The sequence below is a fragment of the Sinocyclocheilus anshuiensis genome, unplaced genomic scaffold (genome assembly GCF_001515605.1).
Source record: "Sinocyclocheilus anshuiensis isolate Anshui unplaced genomic scaffold, SAMN03320099.WGS_v1.1 scaffold1024, whole genome shotgun sequence".
Taxonomy (NCBI): Eukaryota; Metazoa; Chordata; class Actinopteri; order Cypriniformes; family Cyprinidae; genus Sinocyclocheilus; species Sinocyclocheilus anshuiensis.
The window spans coordinates 1,597,798-1,612,781 of NW_015552843.1; the positions used below are offsets into that span (position 1 = coordinate 1,597,798).

General features: G+C 36.4%; 1 protein-coding gene across 1 annotated transcript; it reads left to right on the forward strand.

The window, feature by feature from the left end:
- The first annotated feature begins 1,347 nt into the window (after positions 1-1,347).
- On the forward strand, positions 1,348-14,117 carry ccdc22 (CCC complex scaffolding subunit CCDC22). Its single transcript, XM_016459787.1, has 16 exons — positions 1,348-1,710; positions 1,847-2,024; positions 4,075-4,207; positions 5,297-5,403; positions 5,518-5,602; positions 5,804-5,973; positions 7,631-7,843; positions 9,126-9,317; positions 9,499-9,618; positions 9,774-9,890; positions 10,955-11,056; positions 11,466-11,573; positions 11,721-11,816; positions 12,444-12,503; positions 12,885-12,959; positions 13,042-14,117. The coding sequence occupies exons 1-16, from the start codon at positions 1,661-1,663 to the stop codon at positions 13,153-13,155; spliced, it is 1,920 nt and encodes a 639-aa protein (XP_016315273.1). The 5' UTR covers positions 1,348-1,660; the 3' UTR covers positions 13,156-14,117.
- Positions 14,118-14,984: the final 867 nt, after the last annotated feature.

Genomic DNA, 14,984 nt, shown 5'->3' on the forward strand with positions numbered 1-14,984 from the left:
CGCCCATTCACAAACATATCATGACTTCATTTTTTTGAGCAATAGAGATACGCAGAGAGGCGTATCGCCCAATAGAGGGCGCCCCTATGCACTGCATATACTGCATACCCCGTTTTTGTGCCACTGCAAGCCACTCTGGTAATGCAGGCAACAGCATTCCATTCAGTGGCTCTTTCACGCTTTCACATCTGCTTGTCTCTCATTCTTCATATTGATGGAATGTCATGCAATCCACAAGAAGCTCCAAATTTTGAGCCGCAAAAGAAAAAACAGAATTAAGACGGGTGAATAAAATTATGTTTTGATTATTGGTTAGAGAGGTTGAGCATTTTGGGTCATTTTTTGGGTTATTTTTTCAGTGTTGGGTAGTTTTTGTGTAACCCTTTGGCTGGGTCATTAAGATGGGAGGAGTACGTTAATCTGTAATTACTATTTCATGTAAGAGGTAAAATATTTAATATAATATAAAAATATACAATATTATTGTAAAAATCGATGGGTAAAATCAACTCATCATGCTGGGTTACATAAACTACCCAACTTCGGTCAAGTTAGCCCAACATGTGTCTGTCCTATATATATTTACCACTTAGCCACTGGACTAAAAACAACCCAGACTGGGTCATTTTAACCCATTTTTAGAGTGTGTCAACGATTCCAACTGCATTGGTTTTTATGTCACCTGACTAATCACCATATATCATATTTCAGTATATGCAAACTGTGGCCTGGCAAGATTTAAAGTGAATAAAACACATTTTGGTCTCAGGAACACAAAACAATTGTCAGGCTTCAAAAGACTGTTAACGTTTTGTTTTTGCCATTCTTTTTTTTTTTTTTTTTGGAGGATTAATGGCAAAATTTCTTCATTGTCTTGTTATATTTATTTATTTATTTATTTTTACTGATCAACGTGTAAACAGTATTTCTTGAAGAAGTGAATCAAGTAGCAGCTATATGTAAAACCTGTAGTTTTTTCCTAGTTTAAGGATCTCTAAAGATTTACTGTATGCTACAAATCATTGTAGATTTAAATATATCATTAAATATTAAGTCAGCATTAATAATATTGACAATAAATAGCTTGTTCTTTCTGGCTTAAGCATCTGCTAATAAGACGACTGTTCTAAATCTAATGATCTATATCATCTGATTTTCTCTCAAACCTACAAAAAAAACTCTCAACATTTCAATTCGCTCCTGGACAGCGCACGTGCTTACGCGTCGGACTCGTCAAGAGACCTGCCCGCGCTGTGGATGTCGGGAACTTGAGTTTTATACGAGTAGTTCATTACGGGCGGCTCAAAGAGCTAAAACTTCATGTCCTATGGTGCACTGCGTCGGACACTCCTGAGTAATGACTTCCTCTCCAGAAAAAGCAGATTTGGAAGAAACTGTGTGAAAAAAAGCTGTAATTTTGACACGCAGTTTTGTTGCAGCATGTGTTAAAAAACAATGTACGGTTCATTTGAAGCTGCATTTTGAAATGTAACCATGGCAACCGAACGGTCGTCCAGGTTAGCAGCCCTGCACAGGCTGTAGTGAAGGCGATGCTGAGGGTTAGCTTGAAGCCTTATGATATTCATTTGCCTTGTCCACGGTGGGGGTTTAATTTTGTTACGGAAGACAGTCGAGCAGCTATATCTGACCTCTTTCCGTGATGGAGGAAGTCGACAGGATTTTAATTCACTCTCTAAGACAAGCTGGCACGTAAGTATTCAAAATCTAACAGGTCTCCTCAGTTGTGACAAGTCATTTCCTCCCTCTTTGGAGTGATTTGCATCTCGGGACATGTCAAACTTATTTATTGTCAATGTGTGGTTGGGATCACCTCCTCATCTTCCAGGGACATTGATGAGGATGTTCAGAGTGTGAAGCAGTTCACCAGTGAGCTGATCGTGGAGGCGGTGGTGAAATGCCTGCGTGTGATCGACCCTGCGCTGGGTAATGGCTTGTCCCATTCACTCCCCCCTGGCATGTCTGCCCGCTTCAGACTGGGCATGAGCCTGGCACAGTCCTGTCAGGTGAGAGACACGGTGCCTGGACGACGTCCCACTGTGTGCTTGAGTCAACTTGACCCCTCACAACTGACAGAGTCAGCTGATAGCCATTCAAAATGCATTACTGCTGGTGAATAAGCACTTTTGTTTTCATCTTAGGTTTAAATAAAGATGTTACGGTATGAACATTTATTAACCACAAATTAACCAGACTTTGTAGATAAATTGTGAAAATTTTTCATAAAAGATAAATGAGTCCTTACTGCAGACAATAGATTTTGCAGAATCTTAGAGAGGATACTCTGTGATTGAATTAATCTGTTGTGATTTCATTCAGATGACCTTTAAATGTTAGAAAGGAAAATATTTTTTTTATTATTTTAATATCATCAATAATTATCCTTTTTGACAGTTTTGTTTCATAAGTAGTTAGTACTGGAAACACAATTAGGTTTCATTTGTAACCACATAACTACATTGGTGAACACGCACTAACAATGAAAATACTTCTTTTAATCTTAGCTTTTGTTCAACATTACTAATACATTATTAAAGGGGTCATATGATGTTGCTACAAAGAACATTATTTTGTGTATTTGGTGTAATGCAATGTGTTTATGCGGTTTAAGGTTCAAAAAACACATTATTTTCCACATACTGTACATTATTGTTTCTCCTCTATGCCCCGCCTTTCTGAAACGCGTTGATTTTTACAAAGCTCATCGTTCTGAAAAGCGAGGGGTGCTCTGATTGGCCAGCTATCCAGTGCGTTGTGATTGGCCGAATTCCTCAAGCGTGTGACGGAAATGTTACGCCCCTTACCATACTGTGTTTCCATGTGTCCCGGCGACACGAGACAAATCCAATAAAACCCATTACAAACGAGGCATTTGTTGCACCCAGTGGGGACATAATTATGGATTATAATGACTTATACTGTCTTTTTACGCTTTGCGTTGCGTATTGCGCCGCATAAACATAAAACCATGTCTGCATTTGTGATCGGAGAAATGACAAACAACAAGCGCTACTCTACACTGCTCAAACTCGCGTTTGAATCGTCATTGGCAAATTCTTTAACTATAAAAAACGTACTTACAGGCTGTGAGTCAGAAGCGCCAGACTGTCCTTGCAAAGTTGGAAATGCACCACTTTATAGAAACATTATGTCCTCTTTTGGAAGGCCAAACAAAGTAGTTTCGCTTTCACAACGAAACACACAGAGTCTTGAGTGATTGGCGCTCGGCGGATTCAACGAAGGAGGCTTGCGGCAACCACATGTGACGTCCCCGGGCTGGACTCCGCTTCGTCCACGGTGAAAGCCGATCCGGCGATCTACAGCACAAAGTTGATATATTTCCTCAGCGACCAGCACGGATCAGCTCCAGGCATGACGAAGCGGATATCGTCCTCTTTTGGAAGACCAAACAAAGTAGTTTCGCTTTCACAACAAAACACACAGCATCTCCACAACATAGCGACGGCAACAATACTACAGCGAGAATAAAAGTTAAGTTTCCTTCTTTCTTTGCGTGAACATTTGGGCGGTGTTATGCAAATCTTCCCACACAGTGACGTAGACATGTGGCGTGTTTAAACAAGGCATTTTAGGAGGGCGTGGACAAGTCTTAACTTTTATAAAGAATATCTCTTTGGATTTGAGACTTTAGTCTTTGCAACTTTACAGATCTTCTTTATGCACCAAGAGCTTGTAACACTCCAAAGAGATAGGAAAAATTGAAAATGCATCATATGACCCCTTTAAAATCAAATGTTGTATTTGTTAACATTAGTTAATGTACTGTGAACTAACATGAACATTTTTACAAAGGTTACAATATAACATTAACAAAAGATAATAACTGGTGTAAAAATATGTTATTAAAAATTAAAAAAAAAAAAAAAGTAAATTAAAAATATATAGTTTGTGTTAGTTAATTAACTAATGTTAACAAATGAGACCTTACTGTAAAGTGCTACTGTTAGTACCGCTCTATACGTTCTAACTTAACAAGGTAGCGCAATGACTTGTAATCCACTCTGATGTGATTTTTGCATTCTTCTGTATGTTTAGGATGTGGGCTTTAAAGGGGAAATTGGCTACCAGACATTTCTCTACAGCAATGAGCCAGAGATTCGCTCTCTGTTCATGTTTCTGGTTGAGAAGCTGCCCAGAGAGAGAGCAGATGCCTCGGACCAGCCTGCAGGTACTTTTGACTACTGTTTTTTTTTGCATTTATGTATTTGGCATGTACTTGATAATTATATTAAATATCAAATGGGAATTCACAGTGTTTATTTTATAAATGCATCTTTTTGGGATTGATTCATCCATCCAATTTTTAATTCAAATGTCATAATTCAATCTTCTGCTGAAACAACAGTCTTCTCTCTTGTGATGTTTACCAGACTTCTGCAATCATTTTGTCTACTTAAAGCCTGCCATTTCTTAAAATCATCCTCAAGTTCAGATTCAGATCTACTAGAAAAAAGTACCTTCCCTGCATTTTTCTTCTCGATAATTTGTTTCATTAGAAAATATGTCACAATACAGAAGAAAAGATGTCACTCTTTTTATTTCGGGTGAAACAGCATGATCTATTAGTTGCAATGCAGATAGTAAAACTGCAATCTAGCAACTATGGGAGCCTGATTCTCAGAGTTTATACTTGCAATTCTTTTATATCAATTACTTTACACACCATGTGATAATACTGGAGAATTATGACGTAATTTGAAGTGATTCACCTCATATTAAATCTGGTGTGACTCAAAGTCTCCAACCATTTCTTCAACAAATTCTCCAACACCTGAGATGAATTTCTGGCTGTGTATTAATAAAGTGTTGCAGTTGGGCTGTGTGGTCTTCATGCTGGGATCAAAGGGTAATGTGATGTAACTAGGGTGTTAATGTAAGAGCTTAGAGTGCCGATTATTCCCAGCTTTCTTCAATAAACTAGACATGATTATTCTTCCCCCTCAATTCTCCTACATTAATTAAGCACTCTTGATTGCCTAAAAATGCATTAAAATGTTTTATTATCTTGGAAAGTATTATATAGAGTCAATTTCAGTTAATAGCTTGTTAATGCAATTATAAACTTGGGAAAGTGGGAAACAGTGCAGACTGATTCAGACTCACTATCGCAAACATTACTATTATTTTTTTCCAAAGAATAGTTTGCTTGCCTTTGTAGCGTCACATGTTGCTTTTGATTATTGGATTAAATGAATATGATTAATGAGGCTAGTTTCTCAGAATTGTCTGATTGTTGCATGTATCTCTCTTCTCTTAGGGAAGTCTGCGCTGCTGCAGAGAGCAATTGCTGCTCAAATTAAAGCGCAGTTGTCAGTGCCTTGGCTCCCTCTGTCCTGTAGTCTCCCCATTCTTCGTAAAACGCAGGTACCTCAGCATGCATTTATCTTGAAATCCAGGGCTAAGGCTTATATGCAGAACTCTAGAAACTTCTTGCAAGCTAACTAACTAACTGACAAATGTGTGTCAATGTAATTTCAGAGTTCCGGCCCATGTCACAGTTTCCACGCCCAGCCGCTGAGCCTCCCATATTCAGTGAAGGTCTCTTCCAGGAAACAGCCAAAAGGCATGCTCATTTTCACTTACTCAATTCAATAAGCCCCCTTGGGTTTGGTGTGATATGTCTTATACATTGTGGTATTTGCCTTGTTGCCACTTGCCCCTGAAGTGTGATTACCCCTTTGAGGAATTTGACAAAAACCAAATTCTTATGATTCATTCAGCTAACATTAGTATGTCTTTGATGTTTCTTTGTGAATTCTCTCAGAGGTGCAAGAATACTGGAGGAATTATTTGCTGCCTGTGACCGCCCAGCCTTCCCAGCATGCCTCGGTGCCAGCGTCCCTCCTGGAGAACCACATCTCTGAACTTAGTGCCACACAGGAGTGGGAGAGTGAATGGAACAGCCAAGGCCTTCTGTCAAGACTTACACCTGAGGTTATTCTCATCCCTCCTTAGAGTTCATCCAAAAATAAAAATTCTGTCATTAGTTGCTTAGTGATAGTTTTGACATCATTTCTAGGTCTCCATGGCGTTTATAACAGTGTTATTTAGCTTTGTTTATATAATATTAGAGTATTAATATTTCAGAACTTTGCTTTTATTTTTTTCCAATATATATTTTTAGTTATCATTGTAATTTTATTAATTTTTGTTATATTCGTTTTGTTGTGCCTTTGTCATTTTAATAGTTTTTAAACAGTTAACAAGGTAGAGCAATTAATTATAGTTTTTTTTCTTTGTATCTTTCATTTTTAATTTAAGATTTAATTTAAAGGTATAGTTCACCCAGAAGGTCAAATAAAATTCTCTTCATTTACTCACCCTGAAGTTGTTTCAAACCTGTATGAATTTCTTTCTTCTGCTGAATGTAAAAGAAGATATTTTGAAGAGGGTAAACAAACAGTTGTTAGTCCCCATTGGCTTCCATAAACCAGAAACTGCTTGGTAACCCACATTCTTCAAAATGTTCAGCAGAAGAAAGAAATTCATACAGGTTTGGAGAAACCTGAGGGTGAGTAAATGATGACAGAATTTTAATTTAGGGTGAATTATTAGTATTTACAGTATTTCAGTAAGTTGCTAAAGCAACATTTCTAAAAGTGTAAAGTCTTTAAAGTTTTTTTTCATCTAATATAATCTAATAATCCTCTAATAATTTCTTTTATTTCAGATGACCAAAAACCATTTGAATAGTTTTAGTTAATAATAGTGTCCGATTTGTAGATAAACTATTTATTTGAGTTTGAATGATCGGTTTCATTCATGGCTGTCAGTTGTATGATGCTTTATTTGTCATTTTAAAGCTTGACAGCCCCAGTCCTTATAGCCATGATTTTCTTTAAAAAATTACATTTTGTGGTATGTAAAAAAAAAGAATCTCATAGGGTTGAGACAACTTGAGGGTGAGTAGATATTTTTATAAAAACTATCTCTCTAAGAGCCGATTAATATTATTATTATTATTAAGCTCATGAATTCATCATTGTGCATCATTTAACAATGTCTGAAACTGAAATTAATAGAATAGTTAAATTGCCGAGCACTTCATTTCAGTTTGGCTCAGTTTACTCATACAGACGGCCTTTACAGCCTCAGCATGATGTCTCTCTAGCACGACGCCTAGCTTCCCTGTCTTGGTAATAACAATAACACTAGCATGTAAATATTTTTGCTGCTGTCCTGCTTCGTTGATGGCATCTCTGTGGTAAAGGCATGCATCAACACGAGGATGGAACACAGAGATGTCTTTCACACAAGTGTGACATTCAGCATGTATGTGTCCTTTGACTGTACCGCTGCCTTCTCACATCTCAGTTCCACATTCTCACCTCACCTGCCCCTCCAACTAACTTACACACTGGTCTATTGTCTGCACATATTTTATTTGTAAATCGCAAGGCTTTATCTGTGTTTGTAATTTATTTGTTTACTGTTTTTTCTGCAGTGCTTTGAAAATAGCCAGAGCGCATTCAGAACCATCATGATTTAGTAAATTAATAAAATGTGATATTCAACTAAAGAAATATAATTATGTTGAGTATTTCATTTGGGGATTTAAAGCCTTGCCACTCTTGTTATCTTGTCTCTTCAGGAGTACCGATCCAGAAAGAAGGCCCGACTGCAGAAGCGTATCGAGGAGCAGCTGAGGGCAGCGGCTCAGCCTCGTCCTGACACACACGGAGCCACGCGCTCGACTTCTGACCTTGCTGAACTTCTGCAGTCATTCGGTGGTGCTTCCACTGGGGGAGATGTGCTGACCAAAGGCACACGCTTCACCCATACAGAGAAATTCACCTTTACACAGGTACCTGTCAGAATTTGTTTACTCAAACTGATGGGCCAGGGTTCCCACATGCTGGAAAATCTTGGGTTTTGTAATGCTGTTTTCCAGTCATGGAAAATTTCATACATGTCATGGAAAATAATAGTGACGTGACTGTGTTACTAACAAGGTTATTTTCAAAATGTAGACATTTTGGGACTACAGCTATGACTAAGCTTGCCAGACATGGAAATGTACCAGAAATGTGTGCCAAAAGCTCAATCAAAAGAAATATGTGTCTGAAAATAAAATGCTGCTGGGTTTTCATGCGCATCTCATCAGTAAAGCCGCTTCTGGTGATTAGTAGTAAATCTCCAGCACGCTGCTGGGGTATAAAGTCCATAAATTGGTGCTCTTTGGATGCGGGATTTCTAAATTCGTCAAAAAAAACGAATCACTCCAAGGCACTCTAAATTATAGTGAAAAAATTTAAAAGCCTTTATTCACATGGCTTTTAATTTTTTCACTATAATTTCGAGTGCCTTAGTAATTCGTTTTTTGATGCGTCTGAAATTGTTTTTTGTTTTGAGTGAGAAGCAAAATGCTAATATGTGACATCTATATAGTAATTTTGCCTGTATTGACTGACTGTAGATGTGTTGCACACAGTAAACGCATGGTAAAAATAGTGGTGTGCCAGTAGGCTGTCATGTAATCTAGGCTGAGATAAACATAGATAAACTATTAATACTGATAATATGCTTTCTCAGCAGGACTCTGTGATTGGCCATTAGTTTTTCAATTTTCTTAGATTGTATGATTATTCCAGTAAACTAATGGACTATAATACAGCTTTATAAATGATACATAAACATTACAAAACACAAAATTATTATTATTATAAACATAATTATATAGTAGTAGTAATAATATTTATAATTCATAAACAATACATAAACCTTTCAAAACAAAAAAAATATAAAACGCATTTATATAATAATTAAAAATATATATTATGTTTATATCACTGCAGTCTAATGATTATTTTATATTATAAAATAAATTCCATTTAAATATATATATATTGGTAATTGGACACTTACAAAAGTACAAAAAAAATTAGTATTGGTCAATCTCTCCTTGAAAAACTTAAAGCCATTTCTTATTATTATTCTTATTTGTTATTAAAACTAAAACCAAAAGTTAATTTGAGATCCTTAATCCAAGTAATTTCATCTGCTTGTAATCTAAATGAGTGGATATTGAGATGTTTAGGCTCTTAGCTAAAAAGGCAAATTAAAAGAAAAGGACAAAATTATTTTAGGAACCTGAGAAAGCAGCCCAGCAGATGGCAGCAGCAGCAAGTGCACTTCCCAGCTCTCACCAATCAGAGGAGGACCTAAAGGCCCAGCAGGAAGCAGAACTTTCTGCTCTGCAGCAACAGTTGCAGCAGCTGTCAGTCCAAATGGAAGAAGTGGGAGGAGACATCAAGCAGCTCACTGTGTCCATCCAGCAGGTAATGACCAATCAGATAAAATGACATTATATCACATATATAGTATAACATATCACATATAATATAGTGATGTAACAATAATAATATGGGGAAATATTTCAATTCTCAGAAGCTTCAGTTAATGGGAGAATAAATGCAGCAGTTTTTTTAAATCATTGATATGTCGCATTCCTGTCTGCAGGTGTCAGATGAGCTGCAACAGAAAGAGGTTAGTAATGGCGAGAAGGAGAATTCGATCAAAGTGAAGAGACAGACCATTGACTTGCTACCTGATGCTGAGAACAACCTGCTAAAATTACAGGTACACAAGTCACACACCGTACACACCTGTATCACCCCCGTTCAGAACCAAAAACAAACAATAAAAACAGGAATAACTACAGTACAGTGCAGACAGAATTAAACCGTGTGACTAATGACATGTTTCTCTTTGTCCTGTCTGTTTGTGTTTGGTAGAGTCTGATTGAAGCAAGCTCTAAACGAGTGGTTCATTTAGCCTCTCAGTGGGAGAAACACAGAGTCCCGTTGATTGACGAGCACCGCAGACTAAAAGAGCTGTGCAGCAACAGAGAGGTACCTTGTGTTACAGCCCCATAGCAACTGCAGTCATCTAAAGCTAATATGCACTCCTATCTAAGCAGTCAAATATGTAGATATCAATTCAATTCTTTGTACATCAAATCCCTGAATAATAACAGGCCGATTGATTGATCCTGCATTAGTTGTTTTTGCAAATTAGTTTTGAGAATGAGGTTTTGCCTAATTTTTAAGGTAATTTTTGTGATATTTGCTATAATATCAAGAAAGTATGAAAAGGGCTGCACGATACAAGAAGTGTAATTGTGATGTTTCTGATAAAAATTGAGTTTAGGATTTAAAATGTATGTCATTTTTATTTGGTTTTGTTTTAAGTGCTAGATTTGCTGTGCTTCTTTGTATTGTGCACAAAGCTTGTTTGTGTTGTGGCTGCACATTTTTGCCCAAAAAATGTTTTGATTGTATATCAACATAACAATAACATCAATAACAATAATGATAATAATTATAACATTAATAATAAGAAGAATAATATCTGTTATTATTATTGCTAAATAAAAATAAAGAAGAAAATAAAGAAATATCTCTATTGTGATATTTCATTGCAAAATAAAAGTACTCCAAAATAAAAATTGCAGTAGGTTAAGGAAAATTATAGAGCATTTATAATAAGAAAAATGTTATTTTACAGTACAACTGTAAAACTAAAACCTTGTTATTTATGGCTGTCTTAATGTCTTAATTTCTAAGCGTTATATCATCATGCTTTTATTTTGGCAGAAAACTACAGTTCTCTATTGTTGACAACAGCCGGTTTATAAGCATTGATGTTTGATGGTTGCTGCATGTTGTGTTCCCAAATGCATGTTAAAAGTGATCTATTTACTGTGAACCAAGCCGCTCCGGGACACTGAAAATGCATCATGAGCGGCTTTCATGTTAAAAAAAAAAAAAAGTTATTTGAATAAACTCACTAAGGCATATTGCGATGTTTTTTGTTTGTTTTTGTTTTGGGTGTGATTAATTGTGCAGCCCTTACTATAACTTTGACTGCATTGTGTGCCTTCATGAAGTAACCAGTTATGTTAACTTTCCCTTAGTCTGAGTCCTCCAGGAAGCTGTCAGAGATCAAAGACCTGCATGACAAAATCAGACAGTCTGCTGAGGAGGCCAAAAAGAAGGAGAGTCTGTATAAGCAGCTGGTACGAAATGTTTTCATTGTCTCATCCCTTCCCTCTCCTTTCAGTCATCTAAGAAATGTATTTAGCACTTACACCATGTCCTAACCACTAAACACAAGTGTTCAGTGCCATCTGTTTAATGTAAATGAGTTTTTGTCCTCATTTGCCATCACAAGACATATGATCTTTTGGTTTCAATGTCTGTTACATCTGGCTGTGTATTCCCACTCCCTTTGGAATCTCAAATTCCCAGTCCACATAAATGCATATTAAACAAAAATGTACATTCTGATTGGTTGTGCTTGTGTCATGGTTAGGACATGGTCTAAAAAAAATCATTGAAATGTTAAGTCTGTCTTATAATATTTATTGTTTGTTGGTTTAACATTCACTGTGTTTGTTTACTCTTCTTCTTAATGTTTTTCTACAGCTAGCTGAGTATGAAACGCTATCTAAAGATGTGTCTCGCTCAACCTACACCATGAGGATCTTGGAGATCGTAGGCAACATAAAGAAACAGAAGGAGGAAATCACTAAGGTCTTTGAGTTTATCCTTTATCTAGCCTTCAATTAAATACTTCATCTGAGTTCATGACCTGTGTCCACAGACATTAGCTTTGTGTTTGAAGTTGGCAGGTCTTCAGAAGCCTTTTGACCTCTGACCCTATTAATCGACCCCCTGCAGATTTTGTCCGATACAAAGGACTTGCAGAAAGAGATTAACGGCCTGACAGGAAAACTGGACCGAACATTTGCTGTCACCGATGAACTGGTGTTTAAGGTCAGTCTCGTTTCCAAAGGTTTAAAAGGTTTTTTTATATATATTTATAAAATATATATTTATATATTTTTTATATATGTATACATATTCTTGAAAGTCTCACCAAGGCTGCATTTATTTGATCAAAAATAAATGAACAGTAAAAACAGTAATTTTATTACATATTATTATAATTTATGAGAACGGATTTATACTTTAGTATATTTTAAAATGTAATTCTTTCCTGAGATAGCAAAGCTGAATTTTTAGTGTCAAATCATTCTGATTTTCTGATTTGGTGCTCAAACATTAACTGTTGTGGTGCATAATATTTTTGTTGGAAATGTGATTTTTTTTTGTAGGAGTCTTTGAATAGAAAGTTCAAATGAACAGCATTTTTTCAAGGAATAGCACTTTTTGTTGAATGTATTTTTGCTGAATAAAAGTATTAATTTCTTTTAAAGGATTCAAATCATTTGAACAATAGTGTATTTAAAATAAATATAAAATATATTATCTTTCTTGTTCATTTTACATTGCAAATTGTTTAATTTTTCAATGTGCTCTCAGACCCTCTTATATAATCTGTAGTTTTCATTGTTTTGTAATAGTAATTCAGTATTAAAAAAATGAAATCTTTAACTGCAGGATGCCAAGAAAGATGAATCTGTCCGTAAATCCTACAAGTACTTGGCTGCCTTACATGAGGTATGAGTCTGCATATTATTAAGATCTATAAATAAATGTGATAATATATATTTTGGTGTTGTCCCTGGTCTTGATTGTTTTTTAAAAAGTTGCACATTGTAGTGCTAAAATGCAGGTACTGTGTTTGAAAGACATTTTCGTCTCATGTGACAAGACGAGCAAAAGGCACGCTGCTTGTGATCCTGCAAAAAACATTTCAGACAAAAAAGGCACATGATGTGGTGGCTTTTGCTCAGGCCATTAGCAGTGCTCTAGTCCATCTGTTCAACCTTTGAACTACACAACTCAAGAGCTAATGCCCTTGCTGACTTCAACAGGATTCTGGCAATTTTGTCCTGCAAGAGAATCAACTTAATCATTCTAACATTTTTGTGCTCTCAGAACTGCACTCAGCTGATTCAGACCATTGAAGACACAGGAACCATCATGAGAGAAATCCGAGATCTTGAGGAGCAGGTGTGAAACCAAGTCATGTTTAGATTTAAGCAAACATCATGTCACTTTTCAACCGTCATCAGTTTGTATTTATTTTTTGTAGATTGAGACTGAAAATGGCAAAAAAACAGTTAGCAATCTAGAGAAGATCCTTGAAGATTACAAGGCCATTCGTCAGGAGAACTCAGCCCTTGCTGCGAAGATCCGGGAAGGTTGAGCTGTTGCTCGGTCTGTGTTCGATGGTACTGCAGAGTGAAGTCCCGGCCTGCTGAAATGAGCGCTGCTGTGAGAGACGTCAGTTTGGCTCCCATCTGCGTCAGCCCTCCATCTGAAATAATCCTCATCACATTAGCAACTTTCAGCTTTTACTGAGGGTTTGAACACAAACGTTTTTTGCATCAAAATGACACAAATTTGAAGAAATGTTAGTTAAAGCTAATTCTGATCATTGTGATGAGATTCTGTTTTTTAACAAAAAGCTTGGACTGCAATAATTTGAGAAGGACCAGTACCGGTGCTTTGGCTTGATAAAACAACATCTTTGTTATACGGCGATAACCATATTATGTACGTGAAAGTGTTTGTTAACAGTGACCTCTGATTGTTGTTCATCATATGGGTTGATCTGCTCATGAACATTACGAAAATTCAAGCTATTTGAATCAGCTTGGAGAATAGTGGGCTGATAACAAGTGAATACTCATAAACAGCTTGCCTGTTTCATATTAAAGCATACATTTGATAACGTATCTGTTTGTTTGGCTCTGATGGATCCACAGGGCTGCTCAAATACTCATCATTGAAAGTTATATTGTCACTGAACCTCTGTGATACACAAGTAATCGTCAGGCTGACTAGGAAAGCTGTGTAAACACATTCAAGTGTCTGATTGACTAACACTGATGATTGTCCCAATCAAACTGGTTTTCAAAACCGTTTCATAGTTTATGCCTGTTTTTGGAATGTTTGATTTTAGAGATGATATCGAAAATAATGTTTTGTCATTTACCACGACTTGTATACATCTGCTCAATCTCTGAACAAGATGTTCTGATATTTCACCATATTGCCACCAGTTGTTATTGTCCAGGCTTTTTTTTTCTTCAAAATAGTTTTGAGGATGGTGTGTTGACTCTTAAAATTAGGTATTAGACCCTTTGACTTTGTTATTAAGGCAGTTTTTCATCTTCGCTGTAATAATTAGACATTTAGGGTAAGGCTGCACAACTTGGGGGGGAAAGGTCTAATTGAGAATATATTGAAATTAATGTTTTGTAATTTACCATGACTTGTATACATATGCTCAATCTCTGAACATGATGTTCTGATATTTCAACATTTTGCTACCAGTTACTGTCCTAAGGAAGTTGTCAGATAATCAAATCTGACAAAAACATTTGCCACCCACATTTCACTCCAACTGAAGGGGTATATATATATATATATATATATATATATAAATAATTGTTCCTGCCAGATTAATGACAATTGTCCGAAAACGGTCCTAAAATTAGCTTCATTGTGTTTAAGTAAATTATTTTATTTACATTTTGGAGCGAAATATGATACTACTTGTTGACAGGTTTCGTGAGGTTCAGTTTCTACATGGTTTCAGAGGATATTCCTGGGATATTGACAAAACACGTTCCTGCTGCCACCGCCACACCGTTCCACACATTCAAATGAATGCTGTGTGAATATCAATACATGCAGCTGTAAACAGTTACTTCAGACATGAGTGGCTATAAAGTGACAACATTTGAGCTTTTCTGCACTTCTTATTTTATGTCTGAGCTGATTAGCCCAGTAAATACGTTTTGGCAACTTGTGAAATATGTGCGAAACGTGACTTTACTCTTTACTGCAATGCCTAAAATCGACTCGCTGAAAAAAGTGTGCCTTCCGGAAGGGGCTCATAAAAAAAATCAATTTTGTCAATCGGTTAGGATAAGATAGTAACATAAGTCGAACACATGATCAAACGCGGTAACTAAACTAATTACATCAGCCTTTTTGTTACTGCACTAAACCAGTCATAATGCGTTC

Coding starts and splice junctions, on each gene's coding strand:
- ccdc22 (XM_016459787.1), top strand. CDS start 1,661: ATGGAGGAAGTCGACAGGATTTTAATTCACTCTCTAAGACAAGCTGGC. Junction 11,057..11,465: donor AGAGTCTGTATAAGCAGCTG/GTACGAAATGTT, acceptor GTTTTTCTACAG/CTAGCTGAGTATGAAACGCT. Junction 12,504..12,884: donor ACTTGGCTGCCTTACATGAG/GTATGAGTCTGC, acceptor TTGTGCTCTCAG/AACTGCACTCAGCTGATTCA.